General features: G+C 39.2%; 1 protein-coding gene across 6 annotated transcripts in view; it reads left to right on the top strand.

The window, feature by feature from the left end:
- SH3GL3 (SH3 domain containing GRB2 like 3, endophilin A3) overlaps positions 1 to 19,480 on the top strand; it is a 182,215-nt gene that overhangs the window by 144,228 nt on the left and 18,507 nt on the right. For all 6 annotated transcript variants that reach the window (XR_002726766.1, XM_023194285.1, XM_023194284.1 and 3 more), the window contains 2 exons: positions 3,539 to 3,642; positions 5,207 to 5,316. Coding sequence is in view for 5 of the 6 variants with exons in the window: in XM_023194285.1 (XP_023050053.1) it covers positions 3,539 to 3,642; positions 5,207 to 5,316 (214 nt within the window). In the remaining variant the exon portion in view is untranslated. The remainder of the gene's footprint in view (positions 1 to 3,538; positions 3,643 to 5,206; positions 5,317 to 19,480) is intronic.

The raw sequence follows: 19,480 nt of genomic DNA, 5'->3' as shown, positions 1-19,480 counted from the left end.
TTCCTTTGGGTACAGCCTAAGTAAGCCCTTTGCAGTTGGCCCTCAAGGCCAGGCTAATGGCTCAGATCTTATGCAAGTGTCCCTGAGGTTTCCACAACTCCTAGAAACTTCTAGTATCCTTAGTCCACTGTAGTTCTGGACATCTATTCTCTGTTTCCATCCTCAGGACTAAAGTACTCCCAACGGCCATATATGCTGCTAATTATCCATTAGTTTCCAGGTAAAGAGAGGTTTGGAATGAAATGCATCCACAGGGGACACATGCGTGTCACTTGTGGATTGTACATTGTGTGTAGTCTGCCATGGGAGATAAATTGAGTTAATTCCTGTTTTGGGGTTATCCCTCAGAAGAGAGTGAGGAGCCCTGGGATACAGCCAAGCCAACAATGAAGTCCCCAGGCCCAGTCATGATGGGTCCATTGCCCCCTGAGTTTGGTTCCTATGTGTCTCCAGGCAACAACTCCCATCACCATGAATGGGGGACCCTGGGCAGCACTAATCTCTTTGTTAGGTTTTTGCGTAGTTTGAGGATGGGCTAAAATAGCTCTGTATCAGTTTCCTATTGGGACCATAACAAATGACCACAAACTGTAGCTTAAAGCAGCACACATTTATTGTCTTCCAGCCTAGAGTCCTAAAATAAAGGTGTGGGTAGGGCCACGTTTGTTCTGGAAGCTCTGGAGGAAGAAGCTGCTTCTTTGCCTTTTCCAGCTTCTACAGGCCACCTGCATTTCTTGGCTCATTCTTTGCTTCCTCCCTCTTCACAGCCAGTGGCACAGCATCTTCACATACCTCGTTCTGACCTCTGCTTCCATTGTCACATCTTCTCTGACCTTGGCACTCCTGTCTCCCTCTTAAAGGACCTCATGATTTCGTTGAGCCATTCAGACATTCCAAAATAATCTCCTCATGTTAAGATCTTTAACTCAATCATAACTGCAAAGTCCCTTTTGCTATGCGAAGTAACATATTTGCAGGTTTGGTGAATTAAGATTTGGACATCTTTTCAGGCTCCGTGATTCTGTCTACCTCAGGCCCCCTCTGATTTTATGGTTCTGTGCATCTCCCAGGTAGCTTCACAGCCCTCACTTCACACATTTGTCAGCCACTGAGGCCTGTGCCTCCTTGACCTTTAACCTACGTGGAAGTCTGCTTGCATTATGAGTTTCTCACTTCAAACATCAGCTGAGTGTGAGCCCATCTGTAGGAGCTAGAGTGCTTCACTATCAGAAAAGGGAGTGGATTCTCTGGAAATCCAGTTCCTTGGCATATATTATATGAACATTTTCATGGGTGAGGTCACACTTTGCTCTGAATGGATGGCACCAGCAAAGTGTCAGCCCAGGTCTCAACCCAGAAGTGGAATTAAGCCTTTCTTCCCATCCCAGGTGACTTTCGCTGATTCAACAGATGGACTGCTAAAATTCCAACAATGGAAGAAATGTTTTACCTTTTGGTCAGGTTTTGGCTCTTGCTAGGCCGGAGTTTATTGCTTTATCTTGGTTCTGCCTGTCTAGGTATTTATTTCTAATCGTTGTTTGGGAAGCTCAATCCGCCTGTGTTGGTCCCCATGGTCCCCAGCACACAGCTCAATGCTCATGATCTGGGGGACAGCTGGAAGCTTCCATTTTTTTCAAGGAGGAAAATAATCTACTCGTAGCATACCTGGTCTTCACAGTTAACAAGAGACTTACAGCCTAGTAGCCACCCCTTCAGGACTTGTACTGAGCACCTACTAGGTGCAGGCATTGGGCAGTGCTGCCATTGTTGCCCAAGGTTTAAGGGCTTTCAGGATTCATTTCCTTCCCAGAGTCAGCCACCCAATGAGCAGTTACGAATGCATCTCTAGATTACATCACCTTGTGTTTTAGCCACGACAGAGAGGATAGCTGGTAATCCCTTTGCCCCCTTCCCGTTCCCCAAACCCAAATATGTTTCAAGAAATACTCATTTCGTTATCTTTCAGAATTTCTTCAAAATTTATAAAATACAAGCATTTTATAAAGTGGGTAATAAGACAGGACAAATAAATTTTACTAAAAGCAGAGAGGCATGGCATAGATTTTACCAAGCACACCACTCTAGCACTGTAAGGAAGAAAAATTTTTTCTATAATAAATTCTACTCTGATTGTGCTAGGCCATGGCCTTGGACTTATTTAAAAGTATGTGTAAAAGCCAAAGACGTGAAATTTAAGAAATCCTTAGGATTTGGTAGGGTCCAGGCTGTCTTTGTTTAGTTTATTGAGATTTTGGAAATTTAAGGCTAGGCTTGTTGCTTTTCCAGCCATAGAGCATGGTAAAGTAAATGAAACTCGACAGGATTTCATTGTTCGGATGCTGATCGCAGCTTGGCACACATGGAGTTCCATGTATACCTTACATGCATATTGAGCCCGCGTTTAAAATAGTATAAGTGGGTAAGAAAAATTTAAGTACAGGCAACTAAAGAAAGATTTGCAACTACAAATGAAAGTAGCTTGGATCTTTGAAGGCTGACAAGTCCATGATTGGTTAGGCAGGGTGAGATTGTATGAATGAATCAGCAGGCAGACTTTGCCCTAAAGCTGAGTAGAAAATGAAGTATGGAAATGATGCCTAGGCTTTGGGGAAACCTGCAAGGTGTAGGATTGATTTTGATTTGTGTCTTTGTCCAGCTCTATAGTTGATTGGATTCTTGCTGGGGGAGGCCCATCACCTCAACCCTCTGGGGCTTGCCTCTGGGGCTTCCAGAAATAAGCTTAATCTCTCTCCTGTAGCAGCCCCTCAGACACGTGGGGGAGCAGGAAAGCTCTCAGGCCTTCCTCAGATTGCTCTTCCTCAAATTATACAGCCGCATATCATCCAGGGTTTTATTATAAGACACAGCTTTAAAAAATTCATTGTAAGTCATTAATTTCATGATTGTCTTGATTTGTGGGAAACAGAGATGCCAGTGTCTTTATAGTTCATTCCCTTTAGCTCTATGTTTCAGGGAAAATATGTTGAGTGGATAGCAACAAAAAGCATATAGGGGACAGGGAAATCTTTGCCCCCATTCACATGTTGCTCCCAGCCCCCTTTCTTATCTGTTTCATTTACAGTTCTTAACTGTTTAATTTACTCAATGTCTTGATTTGGCTTAGCTAGAAAGTGCGTGTAGAGACACTTGACTAAGTAGGCAGTTCCTTTGCTAAATGTTGGCTTCATTTATAACTGGAAGAGCTTTATCTCTCTGTTTTCAGATCCATGAGCTTTATAGCATAGAAAATCTCCTGAGAAAAATCATCATCTAATTGGAAAAACAGGCATTTTATTGAGTTAAATCAAATTCATAATCACAAATAAATTTGAACATGTTTTTCCAGCATTTATAGCTCCATACCATGACCTGTATGATTATTATACAGAGCTCCTAGATGAAATTAAATGAAATGGACCAGAGCCGAGGCAGACGCTGGCCTTCCCTGCAAAGCTGGGTCTTTGTTGCTGGTCTCCTCTCTCTCTGGACATTACACAGGTTCTGGCCTCCATGGAGTAATTTTCCACTTCTGCTGCAGGTAGAACAAGTCAGCCAGTTGGCTGTGTTCATAGAGGCAGCATTAGACTATCACAAACAGTCCACAGAGATTCTGCAGGAGCTGCAGAGCAAGCTACAGATGCGGTAAGCGCCTCCACGTTTCTTACAAGCCAAGGGCTGCGGAGGTAACATCTGTTGAAATCCATGTGTCTGTCTCTCCATCTCTCCATCTCCCCTTTCCCCCACCTCATTCTGTTCTGAATTTTCTTTCACTGGCTTTCATGGTTGGATGTGGGATGGGACTGAGATAATAAGTACTGGCTTTGGCCAATAGGGTAGAACTGGGAAAAGGGACCTGGCAGCTTTTCTCTTTTTTCTTTTCATTAAATCCCTTTTTTGGTGACCTGTGTTTAGGGCAACTAACCAAAGTTGCTCTCCCACCTGGGACATCAAGCCCTACAGAACTACCCTGGCTTCATTGTTGATTTGATGAGAGTTTAGCTCTCTATTCACAAAGAGATGGAAAACATCCAGAGCTATGGAAAAAAGTGAGATGCTCTATGGAAAATATGTAAATATCTGTTTTTTAAAAAAAGATAGTGTTTTCACTTCACCAGTACAAATTTCAGGCTATGTTCATATTATTGACTGGTATTGAAAGAGTCAAAATATTGACAAATTTCAGGCTCTGTTCATAATATTGACAGGTATTAAAAGAGTCAAAAATATCTTCTGAACAATCAAAGAAAGGTTTCTGTGTTCCTTGTGACTTTAATGATAGATGTAGTCTATACTTTTCTGAAAATTAGTAATATCATATATAGTTTGCATGGCAACCCTACTTATTAGAATATTGGGTTAAAAATGCCCTGTTTTTTAACTAGATTTGATAACAGAAAATTGTTTTACACAGGATTATGGTAATGCATAAATTTCGAGGGATTTTTACTTAAATCAATGACATAGTTACACAGGGAAGACAAAGATGTGTTAAGTCCCTGAAACATCCACTTCTGTAGGCAGATAGTTTACCTGTTACTCACAGGAGTGCATTTTCATAATTCTATTGTAATCTATAAGAGTAGAGTGAGGGAGAAGGCAGCTCCCATCACGGGATGCTGGCCGTGTCCCAGGCACTTGCTGGATGCCTCAGAGACTTGATGAAGAAAATTAGTCTTTTTTTTTGAGACGAAGTCGTGCTCTGTTGCTCAGGCTGGAGTTCTGTGGTACGACCTCAACTCACTGCAACCTCCGCTCACTGCAACCTCTGCCTTCCGGGTTCAAGATATTCTCCTGCCTAAGCCTCCCGAGTAGCTGGGATTACAGGCGCCCACCACCATGCCTGGCTAATTTTTGTATTTTTAGTTTTGCCATGTTGGCCAAACTGGTCTTGAATTCCTGACCTCAGGTAATCTGCCTGCCTTGGCCTCCCAAAGTGCTGGGATTACAGGCATGAGCCACCATGCCTGGCCCAATTAGTCTTCTTCAAGATGAATTTCACTCACAAGCTCAAATAGAGAGTTGAAAAGCTACATTTGTGATATCACCTCCATCACTTTCGGCTACTCAAGAGTCAGTGTGTAAAAATCGTCCCTTTCATGACCACTGGCTATAACCTAAGTTCCTATACTCAACAAGGCAGAGAGAATGTGTGTTTGGAAAGCTTTCAACATCAGATGTCTGGCTCATCTTACGATGTGTGTTACAGAATATCAGCTACATCCAGTGTCCCCAGACGAGAATACAAGCCAAGGCCTGTGAAAAGGAGTGCTAGTGAGCTCAATGGGGTTTCCACCACCTCTGTAGCGAAGACGACAGGTAAGTTTACCATTCTAATATGCTAAGTGTGCCTTTAGTAAAGCACTTCTAGAAACACTTACTTACTCTTGTTTCTGGGTTAGTGAATACACACAGACCCTGGATATCTTTCTTTGGTTGTTTGGTAAGTTCCCTTTTCCCCTAAAAGTGCCCCTTTTTTTCTGTTCCCTGGGGAAGAATTCTATCACTTATATATGTGGCATTTAGAACCTTGGCCATAGAACCATTATTGCTACATCATCCTTTATTTTTTTAACTCTTTGAAAATATTTTCTTAATTTATTTTTAAGTTGAAATTAGCATTTTTGAGCAACTGTTATATGCTAGATACTATCTTAAGTGCTGCATCATTATTTTTTATTAAGTGACGCAAATGTGTCTTTTAGTAAAATAATCAAACAAAAAAATTGGTAAAATAATCACACAGAAAATAGATTTAATGGTGTAAGTCATTCTATAGTCTCTTATGATTACCCACACTATCCCAGTTCACTTCCTAGATGTAGCCACTGTTAAAAATTTGGTATAACTATTATCATATCTCTTGATGTACATAGATATACACATAAATACAGCATTCTGGATTTTTTTCTGTTTTTTCTTTTTTTCTTTTCTGAGACAAGATCACCAGGCTGTAGTGCAATGGCATGAACATGGCTCAGTGCAGCCTTGACCTCCTGGGCTCAGGTAATCCTCCTGCCTCAGCCTCCCGTGTAGCTGGAACTACAGGCGTATGTGACCCTGCCAGGCTAATTTTTTTATTTTTTGTAGAGACAAGGTCTCACTTTGTTGCCCAGGCTGGTCTGCAACTCCTGGACTCAAGCAATCCTTCCGCCTCAGCCTTCTGAAGTGCTGGGATTACAGGCATGAGCCACTGTACCCAGCCTTTTTGCTGTTTTTTAAATGCGAGATTATACTAGGCATATTGTTCGGCAGTTTTCTTTTTAAAATGTATCACTGTTTCTTGGAGTTATTTCCATATCATGCATATAGATCTATCCCACTGTTTTAACAGCTTCATAGTTTTCTGTTATACCATTTTCCTATTAGTGGACATTAAGGTTTTTTCCAGTTATTTGCTACAGTGAGTATCCTTTATCCACTGTGCTGGCTACACTACTATTAAAGCACGAACACCTGCTTCTCCACACCCATGCCAGTAGACTTCCATTTCTGCCAAGCACTCATGAGAGAAAAATGGTATCCAGTCTTTATTTGCATTTTCATGATTATTAGTGAGGGTGAACTTTCTTTTTTGTATTTTAATTTGTATTTCCTTGTGTCTGAATTGTCCGTTTACGTCATTTATTTGTGTTTTTTGGGGGTAGTTTGCTTTGTCTTGTTGTTTTATAGGAGTTCTTTCCATATGGGGATATTAATAATTTTTTTCCCAGTTTGTCATTTATCTTTAAACTTTGCTTGTGGAGTGCCTTGTCTCTTTGTTGCTTTTGCTGTTGTTTGCTTTGTTTAGTTTTGCTTCCAGTATACAGAAGCTTTTATTTTGATGTAGTCAAATGTATCTATCTTTTGCTTACGACTTTTACATTTTGTGCACTGTCATGATTACATTTTGTGCCCTGTTGTGAAAAGTCTTCCTATCCCTGGAGTTATTCTTCTATAGCTTTCTACTACTTTTTAATAATCTTTTCTTAATATTTAGATCTTTATCATGAGGATTTATTTTTGTAAATGAAAAGAAATTCCCAAACTATATTTCAGAGTTGTGCTACTGTTTCACATCCCCACCAGCAATGCATTAGTGATCCAGTTTCTCCACATCTCTGCCAGCATTTGGTGTTGTCACTGTTTTTTATTTTAGCCACTTTGATAGGTGTGTAGTGAATCTTACTGTGGGTTTAATTTGCATTTCCTTAGTGACTAATGATGTTGAATATCTTTTCATGTGTTTATTTGCCATCTGTGTATCCTCTTTGGTGAAATGTTTCTTCATGTCTTTTGTCCATTTTCTAATTGGATTGTTTACATTTTTACTGTTGAGTCTTGAGAATGCTTGATTTATTCTAAATACAAGTTCTTTCTATATATGTGATTTGCAAATATATTCTCTCTGTAGCTTATCTTTTTATCCTTTTAACAGGGTCTTTCACAGATCAAAATTTTTAATTCTTATGAAGTCCAGTGTATTCATTTTTACTTTTATAGATTGTGTGAAGTCTAGGAATTCTTTGCCTACCCTAAATACTAAAGATTTTCTTCTATTTGCTTTCCTTTTTTTTTGAGACAGTGTGTCTCACTCTGTAGCCCAGGCTGGAGTAGAGTGGCACAATCTCAGCTCACTGCAACCTCTGCGTCCCAGGTTCAAGTGATTCTCCTGCCTCAGCCTCCCGAGTAGCTGGGACTACAGGCGCACACCACAATGCCCAGCTAATTTTTGTATTTTTAGTAGAGACGGGGTTTTGCTATGTTGGCTGGGCTGGTCTCGAACTCGTGACCTCAAATGATCTGGTTGCCTCAGCCTCCCAAAGTGCTGGGATTACAGGTGTTGAGCTACCATGCCCGGCCTCTCCTATGTTTTTTCTTAAGTCTGTGATCCAGTTTGTGTTAATTTTTGTATAAATGTGACACTTAAGTTGAGATTCATTTATTTTGCCTAGGGGTGTCCAATTGCCCTTTCAAACACACATTGCTCATATAAGCTGCACAGTGTGAATTTTCTTCCATCCCTATTGCTATCTTTAAAGGTTTTTTTTTTTTCATTTAAAAACAAAAATTATCAGAGTAATATGTATATGTAGTTTAAAAAGAAAATGATAATATGCGTATGTGGTTTTAAAAATGCAAATGTGGTTACCTCTACCTCTGTGTGAAAACATGGGCAGGCCCCATGAATTTTCTCATTAGTAAAACTATAAATTATCAGAATATACGTGTATACATTTTTTAAAAAAAACATGGTGCAAGCTTTTTCATGAGAAATGGTAGTTTCCCCTTCAACTCCTTTCCCAGTGCCTATTTTCTGCTCTCAGAGGAAACACTTTCAACTCTTTTACATATTTATTTGGTACTTAACTTCATGGTGCTTGTTTTTTACGATTTCTTGATTTTTCAGTTTTGGATAAATGTATTGATTTCCTGATATGGAAGATAAAAGCTTAGCTTCGTAACCCTTGATCTTCCATAGACTTCTCCCTCCCTTCACCCTTCCAATTTACTTATAATCACTGTTATTGTTAAATAAATATTCATTGATAACCATCACTTCCATCATGTGGGACTCTTAAAATGCCCTCCTCCCCTTTTTCCCTGCTCTTATTTTGAATTGCCTGCTTCTGGATGAAAATGTGAGCAGGCTCTATGGCTTCTCTGACCACTCTTGGGTCACGTAAGTTCTCCAGTCACTTGAGTGTGTAAGTGCAGGCTCATGCAGTAGTCAAAATGCTAAGACCCATGTCACGGTCAAAGCTATTATCTTGATTTAAAGTTTGGCTTTCACTCCTCCCCAAGCTCTGGCCTGTTGCAGTGGGAACACTGGTGTCAGGGAAGAGGTTGTCTTTGGCTTTTTCTCTTTCCCCATCTACCCCTTCTGTTCTTAAGTCCCCAGAGAATGTATTTTAAGCTCCCTGAAGAATCTTTTAAAAGTCCTTCTCTCTTGATTTGTTGTGAAATGAAAAGGTCACAACACATCCTGCCTCCTCCACACTCTCTCCAAACATTTTTCTAAAAATCCTTTTTAATGTCCATCTTCTGACCTGTTTATGCCATAGATGTAGGCTGGGATTGAAAGTTACAAAATTGGCTTCCCTCATCTCTTCTGTTTTCGTTTGTTTCCAAATCCTGCATAAGTTGTCTTCTGCACATCAGTTAAAACAAACAAACAAACAAACAAAAACAGTTCTGAGGCCTCATCCATTTTTCCATCCTCTAACACTTGTTTACAATGTCATGAGCACAGAAATAATATTCACAGCAGTATCACATAGTATACTATCATTGCATTTCTATTCTTATACAATTGTTGTTGTCTTGATGACTGTAGCTTTGTAAGTTTTGAGGTCAGGTTCTGTTAGTCCTCTAACTTTGGTCTTCATTTTAAAAGTTGTTTGACTATTCTAGTTACTTTGCATTTTCATGTGAGTTTTAGAGATCAAATTTTCAATGTTTCAAAAAAATCCTGCTCAGATTTTTATTTGGATTGGGTGAATCTGTAAATCAATTTAAGAGGAATTGATAGCTTAACAATATTGAGTGTTCCAAGCCGGGTGCAGTGGCTCACACCTGTAATCCCAGCACTTTGGAAGGCCGAGGCGGGCGGATCACAAGGTCAGGAGATCGAGACCATCCTGGCTAACATGGTGAAACCCCGTCTCTACTAAAAATACTAAAAATTAGCCGGGCATGGTGGCAGGCGCCTGTAGTCCCAGCTACTCTGGAGGCTGAGGCAGGAAAATGGGGTGAACCTGGGAGGCGGAGCTTGCGGTGAGCCAAGATCGCACCACCATACTCTAGCCTGGACGACAGAGCGAGACTCTGTCTCAAAAACACAAAAACAAAAACAAAAAAAAATATTGAATGTTCCGGTCTTGAACACAATCTATTTTATTTCCCATTTATTTAGGTCTTCTTGAATTTCTCTCAGCAATGTTTCACTATTTTTAGAATATATACAGGTCTTTTAAATTTTTTCATCAATCTCTAAGTATTTTATATCTTTATGTAATTGTAAACAGCATTTTAATAAAATTTCCATTTCTGAATTTTTGTTTCTAGCTTTCATAATATTCCATTGATTTTTGTGTATTGATCTTGTATCCTGCCATGTTGCTAAATTTACATCTTAGGTCTAGTAGTTTTTTAATAGATTCCATAGTTTTTCTACATAGATGTTCATGTCCTCTGTAAATGAAGACAGTTTTACTTGATATCTGCATACCTTTGTTTTTCTTGCCTTTTTTCACTTGCTAGAACATGCTGAGCACAAAGGGTTAGAGTGGACATCCTCGCTTTGTCTCTGATTTTAAGGGAGAAGCATTCAGTACTTCATAATTAAGGATGATTTTAGCTGTAGATTTTTCATATATTTTTTTTTTTTTTTTTTTTTTTTTTTTGAGACAGCATCTTGCCCCGTTGCCCAGGCTGGAGTGCAGTGGCGCAGTCATGGCTTGTTGGAACCTCAACCTGCCGGGCTCAAAAGATCCTCCCACATTAGCCTCCTGTGTAGCTGGAGCTACAGGCACACACCACCGAGCCTGGCTAATTTTTGTATCTTTCGTAAAGATGAAGATTCGTCCTGTTGCCTAAGCTGCTCATGAACTTCTGGGTTCCAACTATCCGCCTGCCTTGGCCTTTCAAAGTGTTGGGATTACAGGCGTGAGCCACTAGGCCTGGCCTTCATAGATTTTAAAAATCAGATTGGGGGAATTCCCTTCTAGTCATAAATAGTTTGAAGAGAGTTTTAATGAGAAACAGTCTTTGAATTTTGTCAGATGCCTTTTTTTGGTATCTGTTGAGATGATCATTTGTTTTCTTTTTAGTTTGTTAATATGGTGAATTACATTGTTAGTTAAATCACCCTTTCTTCCCTAGGATAAACTCTTTGTGGGAAAGTTTTTTAAAATTAATTTTAAATTTTAGAATAGTTTTAGACTTACAGAAAATTGTGACGATAGCACAGGGCATTCCCATATACTCCTCCATGTTAAAATATTAACATTTTATTAGTATGGTACATTTACTATAAATAATGAACATATATTTATATTAACTAAAGTCCATACTTCATTCACGTTTCCTTAGTTTTTACCTACTGTGCTTTTTCTGTTCTAGGATCCTATCCAGAATAGCACATTGCATTTAGTCATCACATCTCCTTCGGCCCCTCTTGCTGTGGCAGCTTCTAAGACTTTTTTTGTCTTTAATGAACTTGACAGTTTTGGGGACTACCGTTTACATATTTTGTAGAATGTCCCCCAATTGAGATTTGTCTGATGTCTTTACATGGTTAGACTGGAGTTGTGGGTTTCGGGGAAGAAGATCACAGAGGTAAACTGCCATTCTCATCCCATCACCTACCATCTCACACCCGTCAGAATGGCTGGTATTAAAAAGTCAAAAAATGATATATGCTGGCAAGGCTGCAGAGAAACGAGACAGCTTATACACTGCTGGTGGGAATGTAGATTAGTTCAGCCACTGTGGAAAGAGGTTTGGCAATTTCTCGCACAACTTAAAAAGCAGAACTATCATTTGACCTGGCATTCCCCTTACTGCGTATATACCCAAAGGAATATAAATCATTCTACCATAAAGACAGATACACGTGTATGTTCATCACAGCACACGGCACTATTCACAATAGCAAAGGCGTGGAATCAAACTAAATGCCCATCAGTGGTAGACTGGATAAAGAAGACATACATATACACCATGGGACACTACACAGCCATAAAAAAGAATGAGATCATGTCCTTTGCAGCAACATGGATGGAACTGGAGACCATGATCCTAAGTGAACTAACTTAGGAACAGAAAACCAAATACTGCATGTTCTCACCTGTAAGTGGGAGCTAAACATTGAGTACACATGGACACAAAGAAGGGAATAATAGCCAGTGGGGCCTGCTTGAGGGTGGAGGGTGAGAAGAGAGTGAGAATTGAAAAACTACCTATCCAGTCCTATGCTGATCACCTGAGTGTCAAAATAATCTGTACACCAAATCCCTGCGACACACAGTTTACTCATATAAAAAACCTGTGCATGTACACCTGAACCTAAACGTTAAAAAAAAAAAATATGCCCTATCAACAAGATTAATCACTGCTGATACTGATCTGGGTCAGCTGGCTGAGGCAGTATTTGTCAGCTTTCCTCTGTAAAGTTACTCGTTTTTTTTGTTTGTTTTCTTCTGCATGAAGGCTTTAAACTATAAATTCAACATCTTTATAGATAGAAGGCAATTGAGGTTATCTATTTCTTCCTGAGTGAACTTTAGAATTTTGTGTGTTTCAAGGAATTTATCCCTTTCATCTAAGTTGTCAAATTTATTGCATAAAGTTGTTCATAATATTCCATTATTATCCTTTTAAGATATATAGAATTTGTAGTGATTTACTTCTCTCAATCATTTTTGAAATTGGTAATTTTTGTCTTTTTCTTTTCTTAATCATTTTAGCTATAGATTTATCAATTTTATTAATCTTCTTAAAGAGCCAGCTCTCTGTCTCATTGATTTTTCTCTGTTGTCATTGAGTCCTTTTGCCTTTTCCGATATATGTGTTAAGTGCTCTCAATTTCCCCTTAAGTACCGCTTGAGCAGTATCTCATGCACTCTGATATGTTGAGTTTTCCCTTTCATCGTCTTTACAATTGTTTCTAATTTTACTTTTGATAACTTCTTTAACTCTTGGTTTCTTTTGAAATGTGTTATATATCATTTCCACATATGTGGATATTTTTCAGATCTCTTTCGGTTTTAGATTTCTATTCGATTCCATTTTTTAATTTATTTTTATTTTTATTTTATTTTTTTTTGAGACAGAGTCTCACTCTGTCGCCCAGGCTGGAGTGTAGTGGCCGGATCTCAGCTCACTGCAAGCTCCGCCTCCTGGGTTTACGCCATTCTCCTGCCTCAGCCTCCCGAGTAGCTGGTACTACAGGTGCCTGCCACCTCACCCGGCTAGTGTTTTGTATTTTTTAGTAGAGACGGGGTTTCACCGTGTTAGCCAGGATGGTCTTGATCTCCTGATCTCGTGATCCGCCCGTCTCAGCCTCCCAAGTGCTGGGATTACAGGCTTGAGTCACCACGCCCAGCCTGATTCCATTTTTTTTAAATCAAATAACATACTTTATATGAATCATACCCTTTAAAATTTTTTGAGACTTGCTTGATGGGCCAGAATATGATCCATCTTGGTAAATAATCTGTGTACACTTGAGAAGAATGTGTGTTCTATTCTTGCTGGGTAGGGTGTTTTATAAATGTCAATTAGGTGACAATTATTTACAAATGTCAATTATTTAATAGTGTTCTTCAAGTCTTCCATATTCTTACAGATTTTTTCGTCTATTTTTTTCCTATCAATTTTGTGGCAGAAGGTATTAAAATCTCTGATTATAGTTATGGATTTGTCTATTTCTCCTGGCAATTGTATCCAGAAGTATGGGAAGTGGGCTACATTCCCTTCCCTATTCCCTTTGCTTTGCATTGACCCTTTTAGTCTGATTACTTGCATTTTTTAAAACATGGAAAGTGTGTGTGTTTTTGTTTGTTTGTGTGCTTGTTTTTCTAAGATACGGGGTTTTGTCATGTTGCTCAGGCTGGTCTCCAACTCCTGGGCTCAACATTCCTTCCACCTCGACCTCCAAAGTGCTAGGATTATAGGCTTTTTTTTTTTTTTTTTTTTTTAATGTCTTAAATATCCTTCTCCTCTATTCCCTTTCTTTTTGCCCTTGTAAGCAACTACTAGAGGTTGAAACTTTCGGTCCTTCCTTTGCCTCGTCTTTTCCTCCTTGCTCTCTGTACTTCTGTTTTTTTATTCTGCCCTCTGAGGACATTTCACCTTCTTTCTTTATTCCTTGATCCATTTATTTATTTAAGCATATCTATTGAATTTCATACTCCAATTGTATTAGTTCTCTATTGATGCTGCCATGAAATACCACAAACTGTGTGGTCTAAAATAACACAATGTATGATCTATTTTACAGTTCTGGAGGTCAGAAATCCTAAAATCAAGGTGTTCGCTTTCCAGACAGGGTGAAATCCATTTTCTTGCCTCTCCTGACTTCTAGAGGCTGTCTGCATTCCTTGCCTCATTGCCCCTTGATCCAGCTTCCCAGCTGGTGCCATGACATCTTCAGATCTCCCTGTCTCCATTGTCAGATCTCCTTCTCTAACTCGGATTCTCCTGCTTCCCCCTTATAAGGACTGTTGTGATTATACTGAGCCTACCCACATAAACCCAGGTAACCTCCCCATCTCAAAATCTGTAACTTAATCACATCTTCAGATTCCCTTTCACTGTGTAAGGTAACATATCTACAGGTTCTGAGGATTAGGAAGCAGACATCTCTGGGGGAGGCTATTGCTCTGCCTACCATGATAAGTGTTCAATTTACATTTTTAAAAAATTTTACAAGTAACTAGACCCTTCATATTCTTATGAGAATATTAATTATACTTTTTATTATTATTATTATTTGAAATGGAGTTTCGCTCTTGTCACCCAGGCTGGAATGCAATGGTGCGATCTTGGCTCACTGCAACCTCCACCTCCCAGGTTCAAGTGATTCTCCTGCCTCAGCCTCCCGAGTAACTGGGATTACAGGTGCCCATCACCACACCTGGCTAATGTTTGTATTTTTAGTAGAGATGGGGTTTCACCAGGTTGACCAGGCTGGTCGTGAACTCCTGACATCGTGATCCACCCACCTCGGCCTCCCAAAGTGCTGGGATTATAGGTGTGAGCCACCACACCTGGCCCTTAATTATACTTTTTAAAAAGTCTCCTCTTAATTCTTATCTCCTTGAGTGTTTGTTGGGATCTAGGTCTACTTTATGAAGTTGTTTCTCATACGTTGATGATTCTTGGCTCTGTGCACAATTTTTTATTTGAGAGTGCTTATGAGGTTGCCTCCTGTGGTTAAGGGGGAATAAGGGATATTTTGTTGAGTGCAGTGGACTGGTTTCTGGTTTTCTGGTTGTTTCTATCATCCATGGCGCTGCCCTGACTTTCTGTTTCAGGTGCCCACACTCAGTCAGTACCCCTTCCTGAAGGCAGTTGCCAGGGCTCCCGGCACTGGTGCAAACGCCAGGATGAATGGACTCACCTGGCTGCTCTTTTCTCAGAAAGCCAGCCAGCTTTTAGGATCCACTAACACTGAGCTTTGGGCGCCCTTAGACTTCACTGTCATGGCATTCCGCTTTGGGAGCCATGTTGAGCCTCATTTCCTCCATCTGCTGCTTTCCGTCTTCCAGACATTCTTGTGTTCCTCATAATTTCTGGTCTACCAGCAGTATTTAGTCTCATTTTCCAACATTATTTGCAACCTTAAAAAGTCCTATTTTATAAGTGATAGGGATTTGATACATGAAAGGAAGGCTGCAGTCTTGTACTTCATCGTGCCATGTTAATGGAAATTTCCCTTAAGACATTCAATGCCACTTATCTTACTGGTTGCATCTTTGCTCTTCCCCAAGATGGCTTTAGGTGCTGAATGGATACAGGCAAACAATCTTAAATCACATGATGAGAAAATATTCTTGTTTTCAATTCTCTTTTATTCATTCCAATTTCAAGGAGATAAGCTACAGTTTTGTGCTGGAGTATTTTTAATGCCCAATTTTAACAGAGAGGAGAGGCCTCCGGTTAAAAGTCATTTACAGACTAGAGAATGTACCTTTTGGATGTAATAAAATTGTCTATTTTCCATTATATTATTCCGTAATTTTTTCATGGTTACAGTCTCTTTATAGCATGTGGTACTAGTTTTCAGTTTACATTTTTTGATATAATGTTTCAGTGAAGGTTAATAAAATTGATTTTATAAAAAACGTATCAAGAGGATACTCAGGTACAATTATCTGAAGACTATTTTTTGTTGTTTGTTTTTTAAGATTTTAATGAAGCAGATATACTTTCAAGGTAGAATTCATTGGTGCCATAACAATTTTCTATCTCTTCTTATTTACTTATTCTTTCGCCCTGTATATTTCTGTAGTTGGGAGAGAGATTCAACTTTCCATGTGAAGCACTCCTCCTTTCCTTTCTTTATTTTTTTGGTATTTTAATTTTTTTCCATAGGTTTTTGAGGAACAGGTGGTATTTGGTTATATGAGTAAACTCTTTAGTGGTGATTTGTGAGATTTCAGTGCACCCATCAGCCGAGCAGTATACACTGAACCCAGTTTGTAGTCTTTTATCCCTTACCCCCTCCCACCCTTTCTCTGAAGTCCCCAAAGTCCATTGTATCACTCATATGCCTTTGCATCCTCATAGCTTAGCTCCCGCTTATGGGTGAGAACACATGATGTTTGCTTTTCCATTCCTGAGTTTCTTCACTTAGAATAATAGTCTCCAATTCCATCCAGGTTGCTGCAAATATGTGTGTGTGTGTGTGTGTGTGTGTATCAAAAAACCCCACAGTTTTTTTATCCACTCATTGATGGGCATTTGGGCTGGTTCCATATTTTTGCAATTGCGAATTTTGCTGCTATAAACATACGTATGCAACTATCTTTTTTGTATAATGACTTCTTTTTCTCTGGGTAGATACCCAGTAGTGGGATTGCTGGATCAAATGGTGGTTCTACCTTTAGTTCTTTAAGGAATCTCCACACAGTTATCCATAGTGATTGTACTAGTCTACATTCTCACCAGCAGTGTAGAAATGTTCCCTTTTCACCCATCCATGCCAACATCTATTATTTTTTGATTTTTTAATTATTGCCACTCTTGCAGGGGTAAGTTTGTGTCACATTGTGGTTCTGATTTGCATTTCCCTGATCATTAGTGATGTTGAGCATTCTTTTCATGTTTTTTGGCCATTTGTATATCTTCTTTTGAGAATTGTCTATTCATGTCTTGTAGATTCTGGATATTAGTCCTTTGTCAGATGTATAGATCGTGGAGATTTTCTCCCACTCTGTGGGTTGTCTGTACACTCTTACTGTTCCTTTCGCTCTGCAGAAGCTTTTTAGTTTAATTAAGTCCCGGCTATTTATCTTTGTTTTTGTTGCATTTGCTTTTGGGTTCTTGGTCATGAAGTCTTTGCCTAAGTCAATGTCTAGAAGGATTTTTCTGATGTTATCTCCTAGAATTTTTATAGTTTCAGGTCTTAGATTTAAGTCCTTGATCCATGTTGAGTTGATTTTTGTATAAGGTGAGAGATGAGAATCCAGTTTCATTCTCCTACACATAGCTTGCCAATTATCCCAGCACCATTTGTTGAACAGGGTGTCCTTTCCCCACTTTACGCTTTTGTTTGCTTTGTCGAAGATCAGTTGGCTGTAAGTATTTGGGTTTATTTCTGGGTTCTCTATTCTGTTCCATTGATCTATGTGTCTATTTTTATAACAGTACCATGTTGTTTTGGTGACTGTGGTCTTACAGGGTAGTTTGAAATCAGGTAATGTGATGCCTCCAGATTTATTCTTTTTGGTTGGTCTTGCTTTGGCTATGCGGGCTCTTTTTTGATTTCATATGAATTTGAGGATTGTTTTCTCCAGTTCTGTGAAGAATGATGATGGTATTTTGATGATGGGAATTGCACTGAATTTGTAGACTGCTTTTGGCAGTATGGTTATCTTCACAATATTGATTCTGCCCATCCATGAGCATGGGATGTATTTCCATTTGTTTGTGACATCTATGATTTCTTTCAGCAGTGTTTTGTAGTTTTCCTTGTAGAGGTCTTTTACCTTTTTGGTTAGGTATATTCCTAAGTTTTTGTTTTTGTTTTACAGTTATTATAAAAGGGGTTGAGTTCTTGATTTGATTCTCAGCTTGGTCTCTGTTGTTATATAGCAGAGCTACTGATTTATATACATTAATTTTGTATCCTAAAACTTTGCTGAATTCATTTATCAGTTCTAGGAGCTTTTTGGAGGAGTCTTGGGTTCTAGGGTTTTCTACGTATACAGTTATATCATCAGCAAACAGTGACAGTTTGACTTCCTCTATACTGATTTGGATGTCCTTTATTTCTTTCTCTTGTCTGATTGCTCTGACTAGAACTTCCAGTACTATGTTGAACCGAAGTGGTGAGAGTGGGCATCCTTGTCTTGTTCCAGTTCTCAGAGGAAATGCTTTCAACTTTTCTCCATTCAGTATTATGTTGACTGTGGGTTTGTCATAGATGGTTTTTATTACATTAAGGATGTCCTTTGTATGCCTATTTTGCTGAGGGTTTTTAATCGTGAAGGGATGCTGGATTTTGCAAATGCTTTTTCAGTGTCATTGAGATGATCATGTACTCTTTGTTTTTAATTCTGTTTATATGGTGTATCACATTTATTGACTTGCGTATGTTAAACCATCCCCGCATCCCTGGTTTATATAAAACCCACTTGATTGTGGTGGATTATCTTTTGGATATGCTATTGGATTCATTTAGCTAGCATTTTGTTAAGGATTTTTGCATCTGTGTTCATCAGGGAGATTGGTCTGTAGTTTTCTTTTTTTTTTCTATGTCCTTTCCTGGTTTTGGTATTAGGGTGATACTGGCTTCACAGAATGATTTAGAGAGGATTCCTTCTTTCTCTATCTTGTGGAATAGTGTCAATAGGATTGGTACTAACTCTTCTTTGAATGTCTGATAGAATTCAGCTGTGAATCCTTCTGGTCCTGGACATTTTTTTTTTTTTTTTTTTGGTAATTTTTAAATTACCGTTTCAGTCTTGCTGCTTGTTACTGGTCCATTCAGGGTTTCTCTGAAGACTTTTTGTATTGTATTATGCTAACACTAGTTTTCTGTTTCAAAAAACAAAAAAAACCAAAAATACCACAAAACCGAAATGCAGTAAAATAGGATTTCCTCACTCCTGCCACAGTCCAGGGAGAATATTCCAAGAAGATAGGTGGTTCTAATGCATAGAGTCTCTCAGGGGTCTAGGCTGATGGCAGCTCTGCCATCTTCATCATATGGCTTCCTAGTTATTGCCACTCAAGCCAGCAGGAAGGGGAGAAAGAACAAACATTTAGGCTAGATATTTCCTCTTATACCCACAGGTGGAAATGACACAGACATTCCAGGGATGAGCGCTCAAACAGCCACACCTAGTAGCAAAGCAACTTGGGAAGTACAACCTTTAGCTAGGCAGCTGCTATCCAGTTGTAATGGCATCTTTGTTTGGGCTGCTCTAACAAAATACCTTAGACTGGGTAGCTTTTACTTACAGTCTGGAGGCTGAGATGTCTAAAATCAAGGTGCCAGCAGAACTGGTGCCTGGTGGAGGCCCATTCCTCATAGATGACATCTTCTAGCTATGTCCTCACATGGCAGAAGGAGCAAATGAGCTCCCTCAGGTCCCTTTTATAAGGGCACTAATCCTACTCATGACCTAATCACCCCCAAGTCACTAATTCTCATTACCTAATCAATTCCTAAAGGTCCCAGCTCTTAATACTATTGCATTGGAGATTACATTTCAACAGATGAATTTTGGGGGAACACACACATTCAGGCCATAGCAAATAGGAAATACAC

The sequence above is a fragment of the Piliocolobus tephrosceles genome, chromosome 6, assembly GCF_002776525.5.
Source record: "Piliocolobus tephrosceles isolate RC106 chromosome 6, ASM277652v3, whole genome shotgun sequence".
Taxonomy (NCBI): Eukaryota; Metazoa; Chordata; class Mammalia; order Primates; family Cercopithecidae; genus Piliocolobus; species Piliocolobus tephrosceles.
The sequence above is the reverse complement of the archived record's forward strand: the minus strand, read 5'-3'. Positions and strand labels throughout refer to the sequence as shown.